Source organism: Nerophis lumbriciformis, linkage group LG22 (assembly GCF_033978685.3).
Source record: "Nerophis lumbriciformis linkage group LG22, RoL_Nlum_v2.1, whole genome shotgun sequence".
Lineage (NCBI taxonomy): Eukaryota > Metazoa > Chordata > Actinopteri > Syngnathiformes > Syngnathidae > Nerophis > Nerophis lumbriciformis.
Genome location: NC_084569.2, coordinates 31,052,459 through 31,069,958, shown reverse-complemented (window position 1 = coordinate 31,069,958; position 17,500 = coordinate 31,052,459). Strand labels below are relative to the sequence as shown.

Genomic DNA, 17,500 nt, shown 5'->3' with positions numbered 1-17,500 from the left:
AATGACTTCTCGGTACCATACGTATCACGATACTTGAGTCGTGATATCGCGATACTGTGATATGACGGTGTATTGTGATATTTATACATATTACATTTAAAATGCAGCTTAAAATTGGTGCTGTTAAACCATTCATCACACTTTGATTAATCGCGATTAATTGCAGTAAATTACCTATACGTGCATAATTTAAACTAACTTTAAAAGACACCACGATATTTTGAGGAACATGTTTACATTTTTTACTTGAATGCACGCCATTTATTTATTCAAAACTTGGTAACAGTTTCATCTTAAGTATCGTCCAGGTGTATTTTGTAGGGAAATGTGTACACTCAGTGCCGGCCCAAGCCTCCATGGGGCCCTAAGCAAAATTTGATTTTGGGGCCCTCTATTTCTGCCAATAATATTGATTGTTGATCATTCACACACCTACTATAAACTCATTGCGGCTCTGGCAGTGTTGTCTACATTATTGTCAGCCTGGCATGTCTTTACAAATGACATGTCATTTATAAAGATATGGGGGTGGCCCAGTTAAGAACATAAATAATACCAATGAATGAACGAATGATGTCCAGAGTGCCACATATGGTTCCTAATCTTAAAATGTAGAAAACATTCAGCTACAAGAGTGGCCTGGGGTTGAACAGTCCAAGTGATAAAGCTTTGTATTTACAGTAAAAGTGTCATCTTGTCTCATCAGTCTTGTACATATTAGTCTTTAATTACTAGTTTGTTTTTAGTTAATTGTTCATATTTAATGTTTACTCTGTACAAAGAGAGCGCAGTCTACTGAAGTTAAAGTCCATGTGTGTTAAACATAACTGGACAATAAAGCTGATTCTGATTCACTTTATTATTTTTGGTAACAAAAACCTGAAACAGCAATGTGCAAAAATGTTGACCTAAAATTGTGTTTTTGTACAATAATATATCTTTGATCATTTAGAAATCATCAGTCAGACTCGTACATGCAAAAAATAAAAAAATAATAATTTTTTGTTAATTGCTTTTGGGGGCCCCCTGGTGGCCGCGGGGCCCTAAGCAAGCGCTTAGTACGCTTATGGCTTGGGCCGGCTCTGTGTACACTGATAGCTGCTTCGCCTGTCAGGTAAAAATCTGGGTTAAGTTAAAGTGCTTATGCATGATTAATACAATAATGATTTGTGATTAATCGCATGACTTGAAGCGTTAAGTCTGACTGTTCCGTACTTGAAGTAAAATTTGTGGAAAAGTACACTCAAAGGAAACTGAGTAAAAAAAAAAAAAAAGAGATTTAATTCAAATGATCCAGTTATTACAATTGTACAAAAAGTGGATAATTAAAAAAAATATCCTCTGTCGATTTCTTGTACTGCCTTCCTCATTAGGGCTGCAGTTATCAATTATTTTAGTCATTCGATTAGTTCAGGGGTCCACAAACTTTTTGACTCGGGGGCCGCATTGGGTTAAAAAAAATCTGTCTGGGGGCCAGGCTGTATATATATATATATATATATATATATATATATATATATATATATATACACACACCGTATTTTTCGGAGTATAAGTCGCACCGGAGTATAAGTCGCACCTGCCGAAAATGCATTATAAAGAAGGAAAAAAACATATATAAATTGCACTGGAGCCCGGCCAAACTATGAAAAAAACTGCGACTTATAGTCCGAAAAATACGGTATATATACTGTATGTACGTTAGGTCAGGAAAAAACACAGAGGCTATATCAATCAATCAATCAATCAATGTTTATTTATAAATATATCATCCCTACAAGCCTGTTTCGCAGATTTCCCTGCTCGTCAGTATTAAGTAAAGAACACATGTTTTATAATGCTGAGAGACTCATTTTAACTGCTAGTCATTTATTTATAAACATAACGACAGACTGAATGAGTAAGTATTAAGTATTTAACTAGGGGGGAGAAAAAGTAGTTACCACCAATCACGTTTAGGGACGGCGTGGCGAAGTTGGTAGAGTGGCCGTGCCAGTAATCGGAGGGTTGCTGGTTACTGGGGTTCAATCCCCACCTTCTACCATCCTAGTCACGTCCGTTGTGTCCTTGCAAGACACTTCAACCCTTGCTCCTGATGGCTGCTGGTTAGCGCCTTGCATGGCAGCTCCCGCCATCAGTGTGTGAATGTGTGTGTGAATGGATGAATGTGGAAATACTGTCAAAGCGCTTTGAGTACCTTGAAGGTAGAAAAGCGCTATACAAATATAACCCATTTATCATTTATTATTTATTTATCTCGAAGAACTAAACTACCAAAAATATTGATATTTTGATTTGAGAATCAATATCAGAGCATAAAGATCTGGTATCGGTGGTATCAATATTTCAGTCCGTACCGTATTTTTCGGAGTATAAGTCGCTCCGGAGTATAAGTCGCACTGGCCGAAGATGCATAATAAAGAAGGAAAAAAACATATATAAGTCGCACTGGAGTATAAGTCGCATTTTTTGGGGAAATTTATTTGATAAAAGCCAACACCAAGAATAGATATTTGAAAGGCAATTTAAAATAAATAAAGAATAGTGAACAACAGGCTGAATAAGTGTACGTTATATGAGGCATAAATAACCAACTGAGAACGTGCCTGGTATGTTAACGTAACATATTATGGTAAGAGTCATTCAAATAACTATAACATATAGAACATGCTATACGTTTACCAAACAATCTGTCACTCCTAATCGCTAAATCCCATGAAACCTTATACGTCTAGTCCAGTGGTTCTTAACCTTGTTGGAGGTACCGAACCCCACCAGTTTTACATGCGCATTCACCGAGCCCGACCCGTAATCATAAAATGATGTTATTATACTAAAGAAATATTAATAAAGATATATTTTACAAACATAAAGTTACAGGAATGTACACATGATCCCATGTTTACATCTCATTGTGCAACATGTGAATGTTTTAGTGGGAACTAAATGCGATATCTGAAAGGGGTACAAATTATTTCCAAAGCAGAACCCCCCCCCCAAGACATATAATACTAGTACAACACTCATGAAAAACAATATGTTATAGTCATTGTAAGTGGGCCAAAACACTTATTTTAGAAAATAATCTCATGGAAATGACTGCTGTCATTCGATTATAATAATAAAACATTGAACTTGTTATTTAGTCAGGTTTGGGACAGGTGTGCTGCAGGTGCACGTCTGATGTCGCTCACATGTGCTCCACCGAATGCTCAACGAGTTTTTGTTGCACACATATGGAAAATTAGAGGGAACATTGTTTGGGGGTATCCGTAATACGCCGATGGGGAGAAATTTTATTTACACGATGAGTCGAGCGTGTCTTGGATCGAACCCAGGTTAAGAACCAATGCTCTAGTCTCTTACGTGAATGAGCTAAATAATATTATTTGATATTTTACGGTAATGTGTTAATAATTTCACACATAAGTCGCACCTGAGTATAAGTCGCACCCCCAAACTATGGAAAAAACTGCGACTTATAGTCCGAAAAATACTGTACTAGTAGGCATTTATGCGTATATTTTTACGAGTGCCATGAAAAAAAATACTTAGTTTTTCTTTTCCTTTTGCAGCGGCGAGCTACAAGTGCGAACGCACCCTGGGAGAAAACGATATTCCGACCAAGTACGGGAATCGTGCTGCGCAGTGTGCCAGGTTTCTAAATGCAGGGTAAACAAAAAAGGTACTGTAACCCCGGCCCCGACGTGAAGAGGTCAAAGATCACCGTTCAAGCTGCAGCTCTCAGTCAGACAGCGTTTTAAAAAACACGTCCGTTTCTCCTCCCTGCGTTCGCCTCGTCGTCGTCGTCCGTGACGAGGTCATGTAGTGTGTGGTCGGGCTGAAGACACACACACAAACTGCGTGGTATGGGATTTTATTTAGAAACAATGGATTTTTTTTTCTCCCCCGCCTGTGCTTGTAGGAGCAGATAGCAGACTTCTGCTGCGGTGCGCGAGTGTGGCGGACGGCGTGCGCGTGCAGGTTTCGTGTTGCTCTGCTTTTGATTGTGCGAAACGTGTGCGAGTGTGTGTTGCAGTGTGTGGTTGGTGTGCTTGCAGTGACTGCATCTTACCACCATTTGCTCTGAAGAAATAAACGTTCTATACAAAGTGCATCGTTCTGCTTTTTTGTCACATTCACACCAGAGATGCGCCCATATTTGGCATTTTGACGTACAAACCCCGTTTCCATGAGTTGGGAAATTGTGTTAGATGTAAATATAAACGGAATACAATGATTTGCAAATCATTTTCAACCCATATTCAATTGAAGGCACTACAAAGACAACATATTTTATGTTCAAACTCATAAACTTTATTTTTTTTTGCAAATAATCATTAACTTAGAATTTCATGGCTGCAACACGTGCCAAAGTAGTTGGGAAAGGGCATGTTCACCATTGTGTTACATGGCCTTTCCTTTTAACAACACTCAGTAAACGTTTGGGAACTGAGGAGACACATTTTTCAAGCTTCTCAGGTGGAATTCTTTCCCATTCTTGCTTGATGTACAGCTTAAGTTGTTCAACAGTCCGGGGGTCTCCGTTGTGGTATTTTAGGCTTCATAATGCGCCACACATTTTCAATGGGAGACAGGTCTGGACTACAGGCAGGCCAGTCTAGTACCCGCACTCTTTTACTATGAAGCCACGTTGATGTAACACGTGGTTTGGCATTGTCTTGCTGAAATAAGCAGGGGCGTCCATGGTAACGTTGCTTGGATGGCAACATATGTTGCTCCAAAACCTGTATGTACCTTTCAGCATTAATGGCGCCTTCACAGATGTGTAAGTTACCCATGTCTTGGGCACTAATACACCCCCATACCATCACAGATGCTGGCTTTTCAACTTTGCGCCTATAACAATCCGGATGGTTCTTTTCCTCTTTGGTCCGGAGGACACGACGTCCACAGTTTCCAAAAACAATTTGAAATGTGGACTCGTCAGACCACAGAACACTTTTCCACTTTGTATCAGTCCATCTTAGATTAGCTCAGGCCCAGCGAAGCCCACTGCGTTTCTGGGTGTTGTTGATAAACGGTTTTCGCCTTGCATAGGAGAGTTTTAATTTGCGCTTACAGATGTAGCGACCAACTGTAGTCACTGACAGTGGGTTTCTGAAGTGTTCCTGAGCCCATGTGGTGATATCCTTTACACACTGATGTCGCTTGTTGATGCAGTACAGCCTGAGGGATCGAAGGTCACGGGCTTAGCTGCTTACGTGCAGTGATTTCTCCGGATTCTCTGAACCCTTTGATGATATTACAGACCGTAGATGGTGAAATCCCTAAATTCCTTGCAATAGCTGGTTGAGAAAGATTTTTCTTAAACTGTTCAACAATCTGCTCACGCATTTGTTGACAAAGTGGTGACCCTCGCCCCATCCTTGTTTGTGAATGACTGAGCATTTCATGGAATCTACTTTTATACCCAATCATGGCACCCACCTGTTCCCAATTTGCCTGTTCACCTGTGGGATGTTCCAAATAAGTGTTTGATGAGCATTCCTCAACTTTATCAGTATTTATTGCCACCTTTCCCAACTTCTTTGTCACGTGTTGCTGGCATCAAATTCTAAAGTTAATGATTATTTGCAAAAAAAAATAAAGTTGATCAGTTTGAACATCAAATATGTTGTCTTTGTAGCATATTCAACTGAATATGGGTTGAAAATGATTTACAAATCATTGTATTCCGTTTATATTTACATCTAACACAATTTCCCAACTCATATGGAAACGGGGTTTGTATATCTGTCTTTTTTTTTTGTATCGGCCTGCAACAGCACTACATCAGCAGATACAGTACATACACACGATACCAGTATTTAGTATTTAAAAAATAAACAGTGTAGTAAATAGGACGTAGGGTTGTACGGTGTACCGGTACTAGTATAGTATCGTGGTACTAATGAATCAAAAAGGGTACTATACTCTGTTTAAAAAGTACTGGTTGCCGGGCTTGACGGCGCATCAACACGTCATGACATTGCTGGTTTTAGGAGCAGAGGAGCATGTTCGGCAGCGCACAATCACGGAGTACTTACAAGCAGACACAGTGTGTAGACAGAAAAGAGAGAATGGACGCATTTTGGCTTAAAAACTTAACAATAAATGTCAGAAAAATTGTATGTAAATTATCAAAAAAACTTTCCGTTCTCTGAGTTCCCAATGAACAGACAAGAGGCTGTCTTTGTTACACCAAGCAAAGGCTTGGAAAATTCCATTGTGTACGATGGGAGGAGACGGGATGGGGGTTATCTATTGTCATCGAAGACCTGCACAAGCTGAATCCAGGACTAGCCCAAGCCCGAGGCATCTTTTTCTTTTGTGTTAATGTGACCGAAAACAATGACTGTTTACATACTCCCCATTCCTTTGGAAGCAGATGTTGTTGTGTAAACAGGGAGTGTCCAAATAAAGGAGGAGACGTAAACCTTTTTCGTCAGAGCGTGGGTGACACTGTAAGAGGTTACAGGTGGACACGTTTCTCCTCAATTGAGCCAAAATGAATTCTGTCTCTGATTGATTCTTTGCTTCTTGTCTTGTTTAATAGATGTCATCAGTGTTTGACCCTGACAATAAAGGTGAAGTTATAACACTGAAATGCCCTCAGGAAGAGGTGCTTTAAGACATTGTTAGTGTGGAGAATGCATATATGTTTAAGAGTTATTTCTATATTCATAGTCATGTTTAAATCATCTAGTGTTTTTCCATTTGTACTCTTTCTATTTTTTTAGGAATATGTCCGCAAGTAAACTGTGTGTGTGTTACCTTGAAGGCTTGCAATGTAGGAGTTGGGAGTACTCCCTTATAACTTATCTGTAGTAGAACAATGAGCCTGTATTCCTTTCTGGAGAGGGTGGGGGCTGTTTGCATATTCAAGAAGTTGTCTCTTCCTGTTTGAATGTTAGACCATCCCGAGAAGACGGTATGACTGTATTGATGTGGGCTGGTCTCCTGAAGCTTCAGTAAAACTTGATAATATTCCTATTCTGTCTTGATGGTCCTTCTTACTCTGCATATATGTCATCTGAAAGAACTTGGGATTGACCAGTGACTTTAATTCCCTGAGAGGTAGACTGGTCAGACGCAACAATTGCTAGCTAGCAGCTAACATCCATCCGCAGTCGGCAGTGTTTTAGCTACTTGTAAATCACTAACCCTGATCTCCATGGCGACAAATAAAGTGAGTTTCTTACAAGTATCATCCCTGCAGGACGAAGAATAGCTAAACATGCTTCACTACACACCGTAGGAGGATACAATAGATCACCGGCGTTACAATGTAAACAAACGCCATGGGTGTATCTATACCTGACATCCACTGTGATGATACCAAGTACAAGAGCGTATCTAGTTGATACTACTATGATTACATCGACATTTTTTATTGTCACAAAATCTTTTTACCTTTTTTAAAAATGTATATTATGTTTATAAAGTCAGGAAATATGTCCCTGGACACATGAGGACTTTGAATATGACCAATGCATGATCCTGTAACTACTTGGTATCGGATTGATATCTAAATTTGTGGTATCGTCCAAAACTAATGTAAAGTATCAAACAACAGAAGAATAAGTGATTATTACATTTTAACAGAAGTGTAGATAGAACATGTTAAAAGAGAAAGTAAGCAGACATTAACAGTAAATGAACAAGTAGATTAATAATAAATTTTTACAGTTTGTCCCTCATAATGTTGACAAAATAACAGAATGATATATGACACAATATGTTACTGCATACATCAGCAGACTAATTAGGAGCCTTTGTTTGTTTACTTACTACTAAAAGACAAGTTGTCTAGTATGTTCACTATTTTATTTAAGGACTAAATTGTTATTCGATTGCAATAATAAACATACTGTATGTTTAATGTACTCTAAGATTTTTTTGTTAAAATAAAGCCAATAATGCCATTTTTTGCGGTCCCCTTTATTTAGAAAAGTATCGAAAAGTATCAAAATACATTTTGGTACCGGTACGAAAATATTGGTATCGAGACAACCCTAACAATAACTGTGCTGCTTATTCAGCTGTTACAAAAATTTAAAAAAAAATATTAAAATGTTGTCCATTTAAAAGAAAGGAAAGGCAAATTGCTAAAAAACAAAAAAAACAAAAAACCTTGTTTATGTATTTAAAAAAAAAACAGTTAAAATAGCAGCAACAAAAAGGAACAACAAAAGACAAAATCTAACTTCCACTAAAAGAAAATCATTTTTTGATGTTTAAAAACTGCTGACTACTGATTAACTCTTGGCAGTGTTAGCACTCTAATAGACTCATTATGTAGAATTACGTATTTTAATATTTCTTAAAATGTTGGCTATTTAATTTAACCCTTGTGTAATGTTCGTATTGTTGTTACTCGGCCAGCGTTTGTGGGTCTGATGGACCCGTTGCATTTTGTGGCTTGTAATGCCTCACAATCAAACACTTTTAAGTTAAAATACTGAACAGATGTTTATTGGGATAAGGTAAGCATCTGTTCAGTATTTTAACAAAAAAGTGTTTGATTGTGAGGCATTAAAAGTCACAAAATGCAACGGGTTCACAGACCCACAAACGCTGGCACAATCAAACACTTTTATGTTAAAATACTGAACAGATGTTTACCTTATCCCAATAAACATCTGTTCAGTATTTTAACATAAAAGTGTTTGATTGTGAGGCATTAAAATCCACAAAATGCAACGGGTCCATCAGACCCACAAACGCTGACTGAGTAAGAACAATATGAACGTTGCACGGAAAATTTCTCTGCCAGTTTCTGCATCCCACAGGGATTCTTCCTTTGTGTTTCTGCACCTGCGGTTCCCACACGAGGTTTCAACATTGTTTGTCAACACTGTCTGCTCTCATTTTCTCGCACATTTGACCCTCTGATGTTCTGTGTACCTACACTCTGTCCTCCTCCTGTCTAGGCCTGCTGTGTGTGTACGTGTGTGTGTGTGTGTGTGTGTGTGTGTGTGTGTGTGTGGGTGGGTGGGTGCTTGTGTGTGTGGAAAGGGGGGCCCTTACAACCTACTAACCAAACGTGGGTCCACACAAAGTGAGCAAGACATGTATGTGTGTGTGAGTGTGTGTGTGTGGGTGTGAGTGAGTGTGTGTGTGTGGTACACAGAACATCAATTTCCACACTTCTATTAGCCCCGGGTCCAGTGGACCAAGACATCTTATATGTAATAGAAATGTGTAGGAGGGGTGTGCATGTAGTTTATGCAAGATGGAGTTGTCTACATACAATCGTGGTCAAAAGTTTACATACACTTGTAAAGAACATAATGTCATGGATGTCTTGAGTTTCCAATCATTTCTACAACTCTTATTTTTTGGAACTGGTGCTTTACAGAGAGTAAATAGGACAATGAAAAAGAAGGATGACCTCCAAATTCTTCGGGACAACCTAAAATCATCAGTCCGGAGGTTGGGTCTTGGGCGCAGTTGGGTGTTGCAACAGGACAATTGACCCCAAACACACGTCAAAAGTGGTAAAGGAATGGCTAAATCAGGCTAGAGTTAAGGTTTTAGAATCCCAAAGTCCTGACTTAAACGTGTGGACAATGCTGAAGAAACAAGTCCATGTCAGAAAACCAACACATTTAGCTGAACTGCACTAATTTTGTAAAGAGGAGTGGTCAAAAATTGGCTACCAAAAGCGCCTTATTGCAGTGAAACTTGCGAAGGGACGTGTAACCAAATATTAACATTGCTGTATGTATATGTGGAGGGGGGCGTGGCCTGCGGGCCTGCAGCGAGGGGGGGTGTGCCAGGACCGGCCTCGAAGTCAGCGACAGGTGCGTAGATGGCCCACCTGGGCCTTGTTATCTAATCACCTGTCACTCTGTATAAGCAGCGGCCGGGAGGAGAGACGGGGTTGGAGCTGGAGCAAGAGCGCGAAACAACTGCTGGAAAGCAACCTGAGCACATTATTGAAAAAATACAAGTCTATTGTAACCATGAAACGGGCTCGCATGACAATGCTTGGTGGTCTGGAGGACCCACTGGAAGAGAACTTCCACAGTATACTTTTGACCCAGCAGATTTGCTCACATTTTCAGTAGACCCATAATAAATTCATAAAAGAACCAAACTTCATGAATGTTTTTTGTGACCAACAAGTATGTGCTCCAATCACTCTATCACAAACAATAAGAGTTGTAGAAATGATTGGAAACTCAAGACAGCCATGACATTATGTCCTTTACAAGTGCATGTCAACTTTTGATCACGACTGTACTTGTCTTCTTTCAGAAAATGTCACTTTTATGGCGGACATCTGTCGCCTTTTTCTTTTGGTGGTGCTAATAAGAAAAATACTCAAACTCGGCCATTTCTCCACTTATTTGAAACCTGAGTACACGGGAATGTGCCCCAAAGCCTTGGTGTTTTTTTTCTAAAAGGCAATACCTCAAAACGTTTGGCCACAAAATTGACTAATAAGGAAGTCTGGTCTCGAATGCACGGTCATCGCGACGTCCAGTTAGCTTAGCAGCATAGGTAACTACTAGAGATGTCCGATAATATCGGCCTGCCGATATTATCGGCCTATGAATGCTTTAAAAATGTAATATCGGAAATTATCGGTATCGTTTTTTTTATTATCGTTATCGTTTTTTTCTTCTTTTTAATCAACATAAACAACACAAGATACACTTACAATTAGTGCACCAACCCAAAAAACCTCCCTCCCCCATTTACACTCATTCACACAAAAGGGTTGTTTCTTTCTGTTATTAATATTCTGGTTCCTACATTTTATATCAATATATATCAATACAGTCTGCAAGGGATACAGTCCGTAAGCACACATGATTGTGCGTGCTGCTGGTCCACTAATAGTACTAACCTTTAACAGTTCATTTTACTCATTTTCATTCATTACTAGTTTCTATGTAACTGTTTTTATATTGTTTTACTTTTTTATTTTTTATTCAAGAAAATGTTTTTAATTTATTTATCTTACTTTATATTATAAATTTTTTTTAAAAGGACCTTATCTTCACCATACCTGGTTGTCCAAATTAGGCATAATAATGTGTTAATTCCACGACTGTATATATCGGTATCGGTTGATATCGGTATCGGTAATTAAGAGTTGGACAATATCGGAATATCGGATATCGGCAAAAAAGCCATTATCGGACATCCCTAGTAACTACTCATGAGCAGTGTTTTAATTGGCACACTTCCACTCATTTACTTTGAACATTCTGAGCGCGTTCAGCTGTTATGATCCGCTGCCCGGATCATAGTCGGTTTAAGTCTTTCGAGTCACTTGTGTTTTCTGTTAGTTTTGGACACCTTTAGTTCCTGTTTGTGCACCTCTGAGTTGGTTACCATGGCTACGTATTATTTTCACCTGCCTCTTGTGTTCGGGACGCGCATCTGTTTGTAATCAGAGACAGTATTTAAGCCTGCCTTTGTCAGTCAGTCGATCTGGCTTCTTTGGTTGCTTTACCCAACTGCTACGTTCAATGTTTTCTAGTTCCCTGTCTTAGTGTTTTCCTTGTGAGCTATTCCGCTAGCTTTACTTGTGTTAGGCACGCTTTGTTTGGTTTGTTCCTGTCTTCGTTTTATGAGAATAAATCATGTTCCTACCTGCAAGTCCTGTCCGGAGTCGTCCGTTTGCATCCCGGGAGAACGAACCTCGCAGCAACATGCGACCCCGTCGTAACATCAGCGATGTAAAGAACCTTCATTACGGCCAACATGGTGAGGAATGATGTGCGGATCAATACTGAAATATCAATACCAGACCTTTATGCTCTAATATCGATCCTCAAATCAAAATATCGATATTTTTGATACTTTAGTTCAGGTGGGTGTCCAAACTTTTTCCACTAGGGACCACATACTGAAAAATCTAAGTATGCGGAGGCCATATTGATCTATTTTTTAATAATAAAAAAAAAGCTAAATAATATTTTGTCAACTTTGTATTATAAGTGACTAAGAATATTATTATTAATTATTAGTTAGAACATTTCAGCTTTTTCTCATTACATACCAAATGTATTGCTCTTTTTTTCCACAATGCTACTGATGTTTTTTTTTACCCTGTAGGAATGGAATATTAATATTAATAATAATATGATTGTGAAACTGCAAAACCTCGTGTGTCAAAAATTCTGCCTCTACAAAAATAGTAATGCTCAGCTTGTGTTTATTACGGTTGTGGTAATTTTTCAAACAAATCACTTCATAAGTTAGTATTATTTTCTTTTTAAATCAAACAACTAACTAAACTTTGTTTGTATGTTAAGTATATTGTATTTTTATTTTGAGAGTCTCTAATATTTTAAAAACTTTTTCACCAAAGACCGCATATTGAAAAGTCAAGAATGGGGGTCCATTTTGATAGTTTTCAATTTGAATCAAAAGGCAATAAACAGATATTATACATATTTAAACACAAAACTTTGTGTTTAAGGTGACTAAGTATACTATTATTAATTAGTAGTATAAAAAGGTCAGTTTTTTTCTCATTACATTGCACATTTTCTTTTTTCTTTTTACTGTTTAGTATTTTAAATTTTTATTCTAATATTAGATATTATTAATTATTTTAATGTTTCTATTATTTTACATATTTCCTTTTTTTTATGGTTTGAAACACCATTTTTTGGTACTTTGAATGATTGTGTCTTCTGGTTTTTCTGTTGTAATAGCTTGGCTATATTGTTATTCACGCTACTGCCTCAATATATTTCCGTTTCAATAAATAAATAACTCTGTATTGTATTATTTATGCTATGAGACGTGGTATTATTGGAAATACACAACTTTTTAAATTTTAGCAGACGCTTTAGGTATAATTGCAGAGTATTGGTATCGCTGATACAAGCCTGAATCTAACTCCGTATCGGGTCTGAAAGAAAACCAGTGGTATCGCACATCAATAATGGTGAGTTGGTTGTTGTATTGACAGCCCTCAATGTTCGCCATTTTGTAGAAAATTGATTTATAGCTCTTTGAAAGGAGCTGGCTCATTATTATATTATTACATTATTATAGTTCTTTATTTTGTTACCGTTTATTTTAATCAAGGAAACAATCACTGGTTTGTGGAACTGAATATCGTAAATTTACACAAACATGTTTTTATTGGTGGCAATTATTCTAAAATGTTGCCTACAATTTTTTATTTTGTTTATTTTTAGTTTTCTTTGTCAACATTCCTTAGAGTGGTCATTATTTTTGAATTTTTCTCACCTTAAAGAACGTACCTCGGGTCCTTTGTGAGTGAAGATGGCAGCTCCACAAAAGAGATCAGAGCAAGAATCGGCAATACCATCAGCTTCCAGGTGAAGGTCAGACTCTACAAGTCACTTGTTCTTTCCACCCTACTCTGGTTGTGAGAGCTGGATGCTCACAGCGGACACTGAGCGCAGGATACAGTCCTTTGAAAGCAAGTGTTACAGAAGAATGCTACATATATCATACAGTGAACACCGGACAAATGATTATGTTAGACAGCTAGTTACCACCCGTGCTGGTGAACAGGAACCTCTACTCTCAACAGTTAAACGTCGCAAGCTGACCTGGTTTGGTCATGTCACAAGGCACACCTCCCTGTCAAAGACCATCCTGCAGGGAACAGTAGAGGGGAAGCGGAGACGAGGCAGGCGGAGAAAGGCTTGGATGGACAACATCAAAGAATGGACTGGCTGCAGCTTCCAAACCCTGCTACGAACAGCAGAAGATCGTGAGCGCTGGAGATCCCTGACTGCCCAAGCACCCACCATGACATCATGGGATGAGTGAGAGTGAGTGAGAAAGAACGTAGTTCAAGAGCATTTAAGCAATAGATAAAAAATATATACACAAATAATGAATAAGAAGAAAATGTATATGTATATAAAAGGTATAAATAAAACTAGAATGCAAGTTAAAACTAGGGATGTCCGATAATATCGGCCGATAAATGCTTTAAAATTTAATATCAGAAATTATCGGTATCGGTTTCAACCTCCCGATTTTCCCGGGAGACTCCCGAATTTCAGTGCCCCTCCCGAAAATCTCCCGGGGCAACCATTCTCCCGATTTCCACCCTGACAACATTATTGGGGGCATGCCTTAAAGGCACTGCCTTTAGCGTCCTCTACAACCTGTCGTCACGTCCGCTTTTCCTCCATACAAACAGCGTGCCGGCCCAGTCCCATTATATATGCGGCTTTTACACACACATAAGTGAATGCAAAGCATACTTGATCAACAGCAATACAGGTCACACTGAGGGTGGCCGTATAAACAACTTTAACACTGTTACAAATATGCGCCACACTGTGAACCCACACCAAACAAGAATGACAAACACATTTCGGACCGTAACACAACATAAACACAACAGAACAAATACCCAGAACCCCTTGCAGCACTAACTCTTCCGGGACGCTACAATATACACCCCGCTACCACCAAACCCCGCCTCCCTCAACCCCGCCCACCTCATCCCCGCCCCCATCTCCCGAATTCGGAGGTGTCAAGGTTGGCAAGTATGCTCTAGTACAGTGGTTCTCAAATGGGGGTACGCGTACCCCAGGGGGTACTTGAAGGTATGCCAAGGGGTACGTGAGATTTTTTTTAAATATTCTAAAAATAGCAACAATTCAAAAATCCTTTATAAATATATTTATTGAATAATACTTCAAGAAAATATGAATGTAAGTTGATAAACTGAACATCAAATCAAGTAGGCTATTCCATTCATTACAATGCAACAATGCAATATTCAGTGTTGACAGCTAGATTTTTTGTGGACATATTTATAATTGAATCACTTGTTTATTTTTCAACAAGTTTTTAGTTATTTGTATATCTTTTTTTCCAAATAGTTCAAGAAATACCACTACAAATGAGCAATATTTTGCACTGTTATACAATTTAATAAATCAGAAACTGATGACAGTGCTGTATTTTACTTCTTTATCTCTTTTTTTCAACCAAAACAAACATGGGGTACATCACTGAAAAAAGGTTGCGAACCACTGCTCTAGTATACTCTGGACTGAAGCTGTGTGCCTTCATTGTTTTTGTAGCTGTTGTTTTGAGGCATGTTTAAAAAAAAAATTTTTTAAATGCACTTTGTGAAAGTCAAAGTATAGTATTTCCCATAGTTGTAGTGGGTATCAGGATTATCTCAGGGAGAGCATGTCCCAAATTCCAAGCTGCTGTTTTGAGGCATGTTAAAAAAAATAATGCACTTTGTGACTTCAATAATAAATATGGCAGTGCCATGTTGGCACTTTTTTCCATAACTGGAGTTGAAGTTGTTCTCTTATTTTGGAAAACCTTGTTTTTGATTGATTGATTGAAACTTATAGTAGTAGATTGCACAGTACAGTACATATTCCGTACAATTGACCACTAAATGGTAACACCCGAATACGTTTTTCAATTCATGGTAAAGTTACATTGTTTAATGCATCCAGCGGGGCATCACAACAAAATTAGGCATAATAATGTGTTAATTCCACGACTGTATATATCGGTATCGGTTAATATTGGAATCGGTAATTAAGAGTTGGACAATATCAGAATATCGGCAAAAAAGCCATTATCGGACATCTCTAGTTAAAACCTAATAAAAATGTTCACAAAAAATATGTGGCATGTGTACGCTTGAACTTCTTTATAAAGTAGAACAAATAATCAAAAAAGTGGATCAAAATAAATAAATGAAAACAATTAAAATTCATAAAAAAATGAATCCAAATGCTGTTTTCTTTGACTAATTTTCCAGTCTAGTTGCCGCTGTATCTGCATGTGCATAAACAACGGCTCATGACTGTGAATTGGCTCTTATCGTTCACTCAAAAGACTCTCCCCGTTCGTGAACGTCACATCTCTACCATCGGAGTGGGACTACTAAACACCTCTTTTCAAGCAGGGGGTTCAAATTGGATCAAATGTTGCCATTAATGCTCCATCGAGTGGTGGCAATTCACCAATAAAAGGAGAGAGGATGACATGGAGTTCCATTGTTTGAATACAAGTCGTTGCCAAAGAGTACAACAGTTTTATTGATCGATGATCAAGTCAAGCTCACATGATTACACGTATACAAGAAATATCGACGTAGTGGTCATATGTGCACTAACATGAAAGTAACATCTGTGAGAGTCCTCTAATGTTTACGTCTTCAAATGTTTATGTCACAAGTTCTGTGGGTGCGGCAGACTCAAATTTGATGTGGGCTGTTGCCGACACGTTGCTATGACTACGGACCGATATTTAACCCAATATGGGTGCTTGCACGTCACATGTGCTCAGTGGCACTTTGTCTTGGAGTTTATTGGTTCCACCATCGCTACCTGTCGCCTGCGTTAGCACACAAAGCTCGTGGTTTGGTACTAATGTGCGTTACACCGAGTTAGACAATTGTCCTCAAGCTCCTTACATATATGGCACTCATAAAAACTTATTTGTATTTTTTTTCTTTCTTTTTTTACACAAGTACCGGACTGACCAGCATGACATACATTTGATGCAACTTATTCCGTTAAAGGCTGGTTTCACAAAGCTTAGCAAGAGCAGAGAGATGTTAATGAGACATTTGTCCCTCAGTCACTGTGGAGTGGAATCTCACTTTACACAATACTGTAAATAGGAAATTCAAGAGGCTGCATTGAACATGAACACTGTTTGTGAAACCAGCCGTGACAAGTTCTTCGAGCAGTGTGCGTTACCCTTCGTCAGTCCATCAGGTCACTAAAATCTTACCGACTGCATTTACAGGCAACGTCTGTGTCCGTCATAATGCACGTGGTGTGATGAGGGGGTCCCTGAGGACCCGTTAGGCATGACGACCTCCACGGTCTTCAAGCAAATACTTTTAGGACTGTGGCCGTGAAGACAAACAAACGAGGAGGAAATGGAGTCTTAAGGTCTCGCTGACACACGCAAGTATGTCAACACCGCTGGGGTTTGTTCAGCATGTCCACACCTGCGGGACAAACGCAAATGTCCAATCAAGGAGTAATCAAAGAAACAAACACAGTCAAATGTGTATAGGACTTTCCATCTGTAGTAGCCTACATAGAGGCCATAACTTCTCCTGCTCTACTGTGCTGGAAGCTATTGTAGTATTTTTACACGACAACTTTGTGTTACAAGCGACAGAGCAAATTAGAGTAACATCTAACAACACACACTTGAATATTGAATTATTTTTAGTTTTACGGTATGCCGAGGGCCAATAAAAAACAAGATAAATATCTTTGTGAAGTTATTAAATTGTGAAGATGTACCTTATGATACACTCATTGCTGATTGGAGATGTAAAAGTATAAAAATCTCATGGTACGATATTATTGTGGTATATGTCCTCGTAAAAAGCCGCCAAAATGCCATAGGGCGTAAAATGAAGTGGCAAATAAGTTTAGGATCAACACTGTAATTGCATACAAACATAATGCTAAAATGTTCTAATCATATATACATATATACATACACAGTAAATATATATATATACACACAGTATATA

General features: G+C 38.4%; 1 protein-coding gene across 2 annotated transcripts in view; it reads right to left on the bottom strand.

Annotated features, from left to right (window-relative positions):
• Nucleotides 1-14,540: 14,540 nt before the first annotated feature.
• traf7 (TNF receptor-associated factor 7) overlaps nt 14,541-17,500 on the bottom strand; it is a 42,280-nt gene continuing 39,320 nt past the window's right edge. For both annotated transcript variants that reach the window (XM_061973680.1, XM_061973681.1), the window contains exon 22: nt 14,541-16,960. In XM_061973680.1, the coding sequence (XP_061829664.1) occupies nt 16,946-16,960 (15 nt within the window). In that variant the 3' untranslated portion in view covers nt 14,541-16,945. The remainder of the gene's footprint in view (nt 16,961-17,500) is intronic.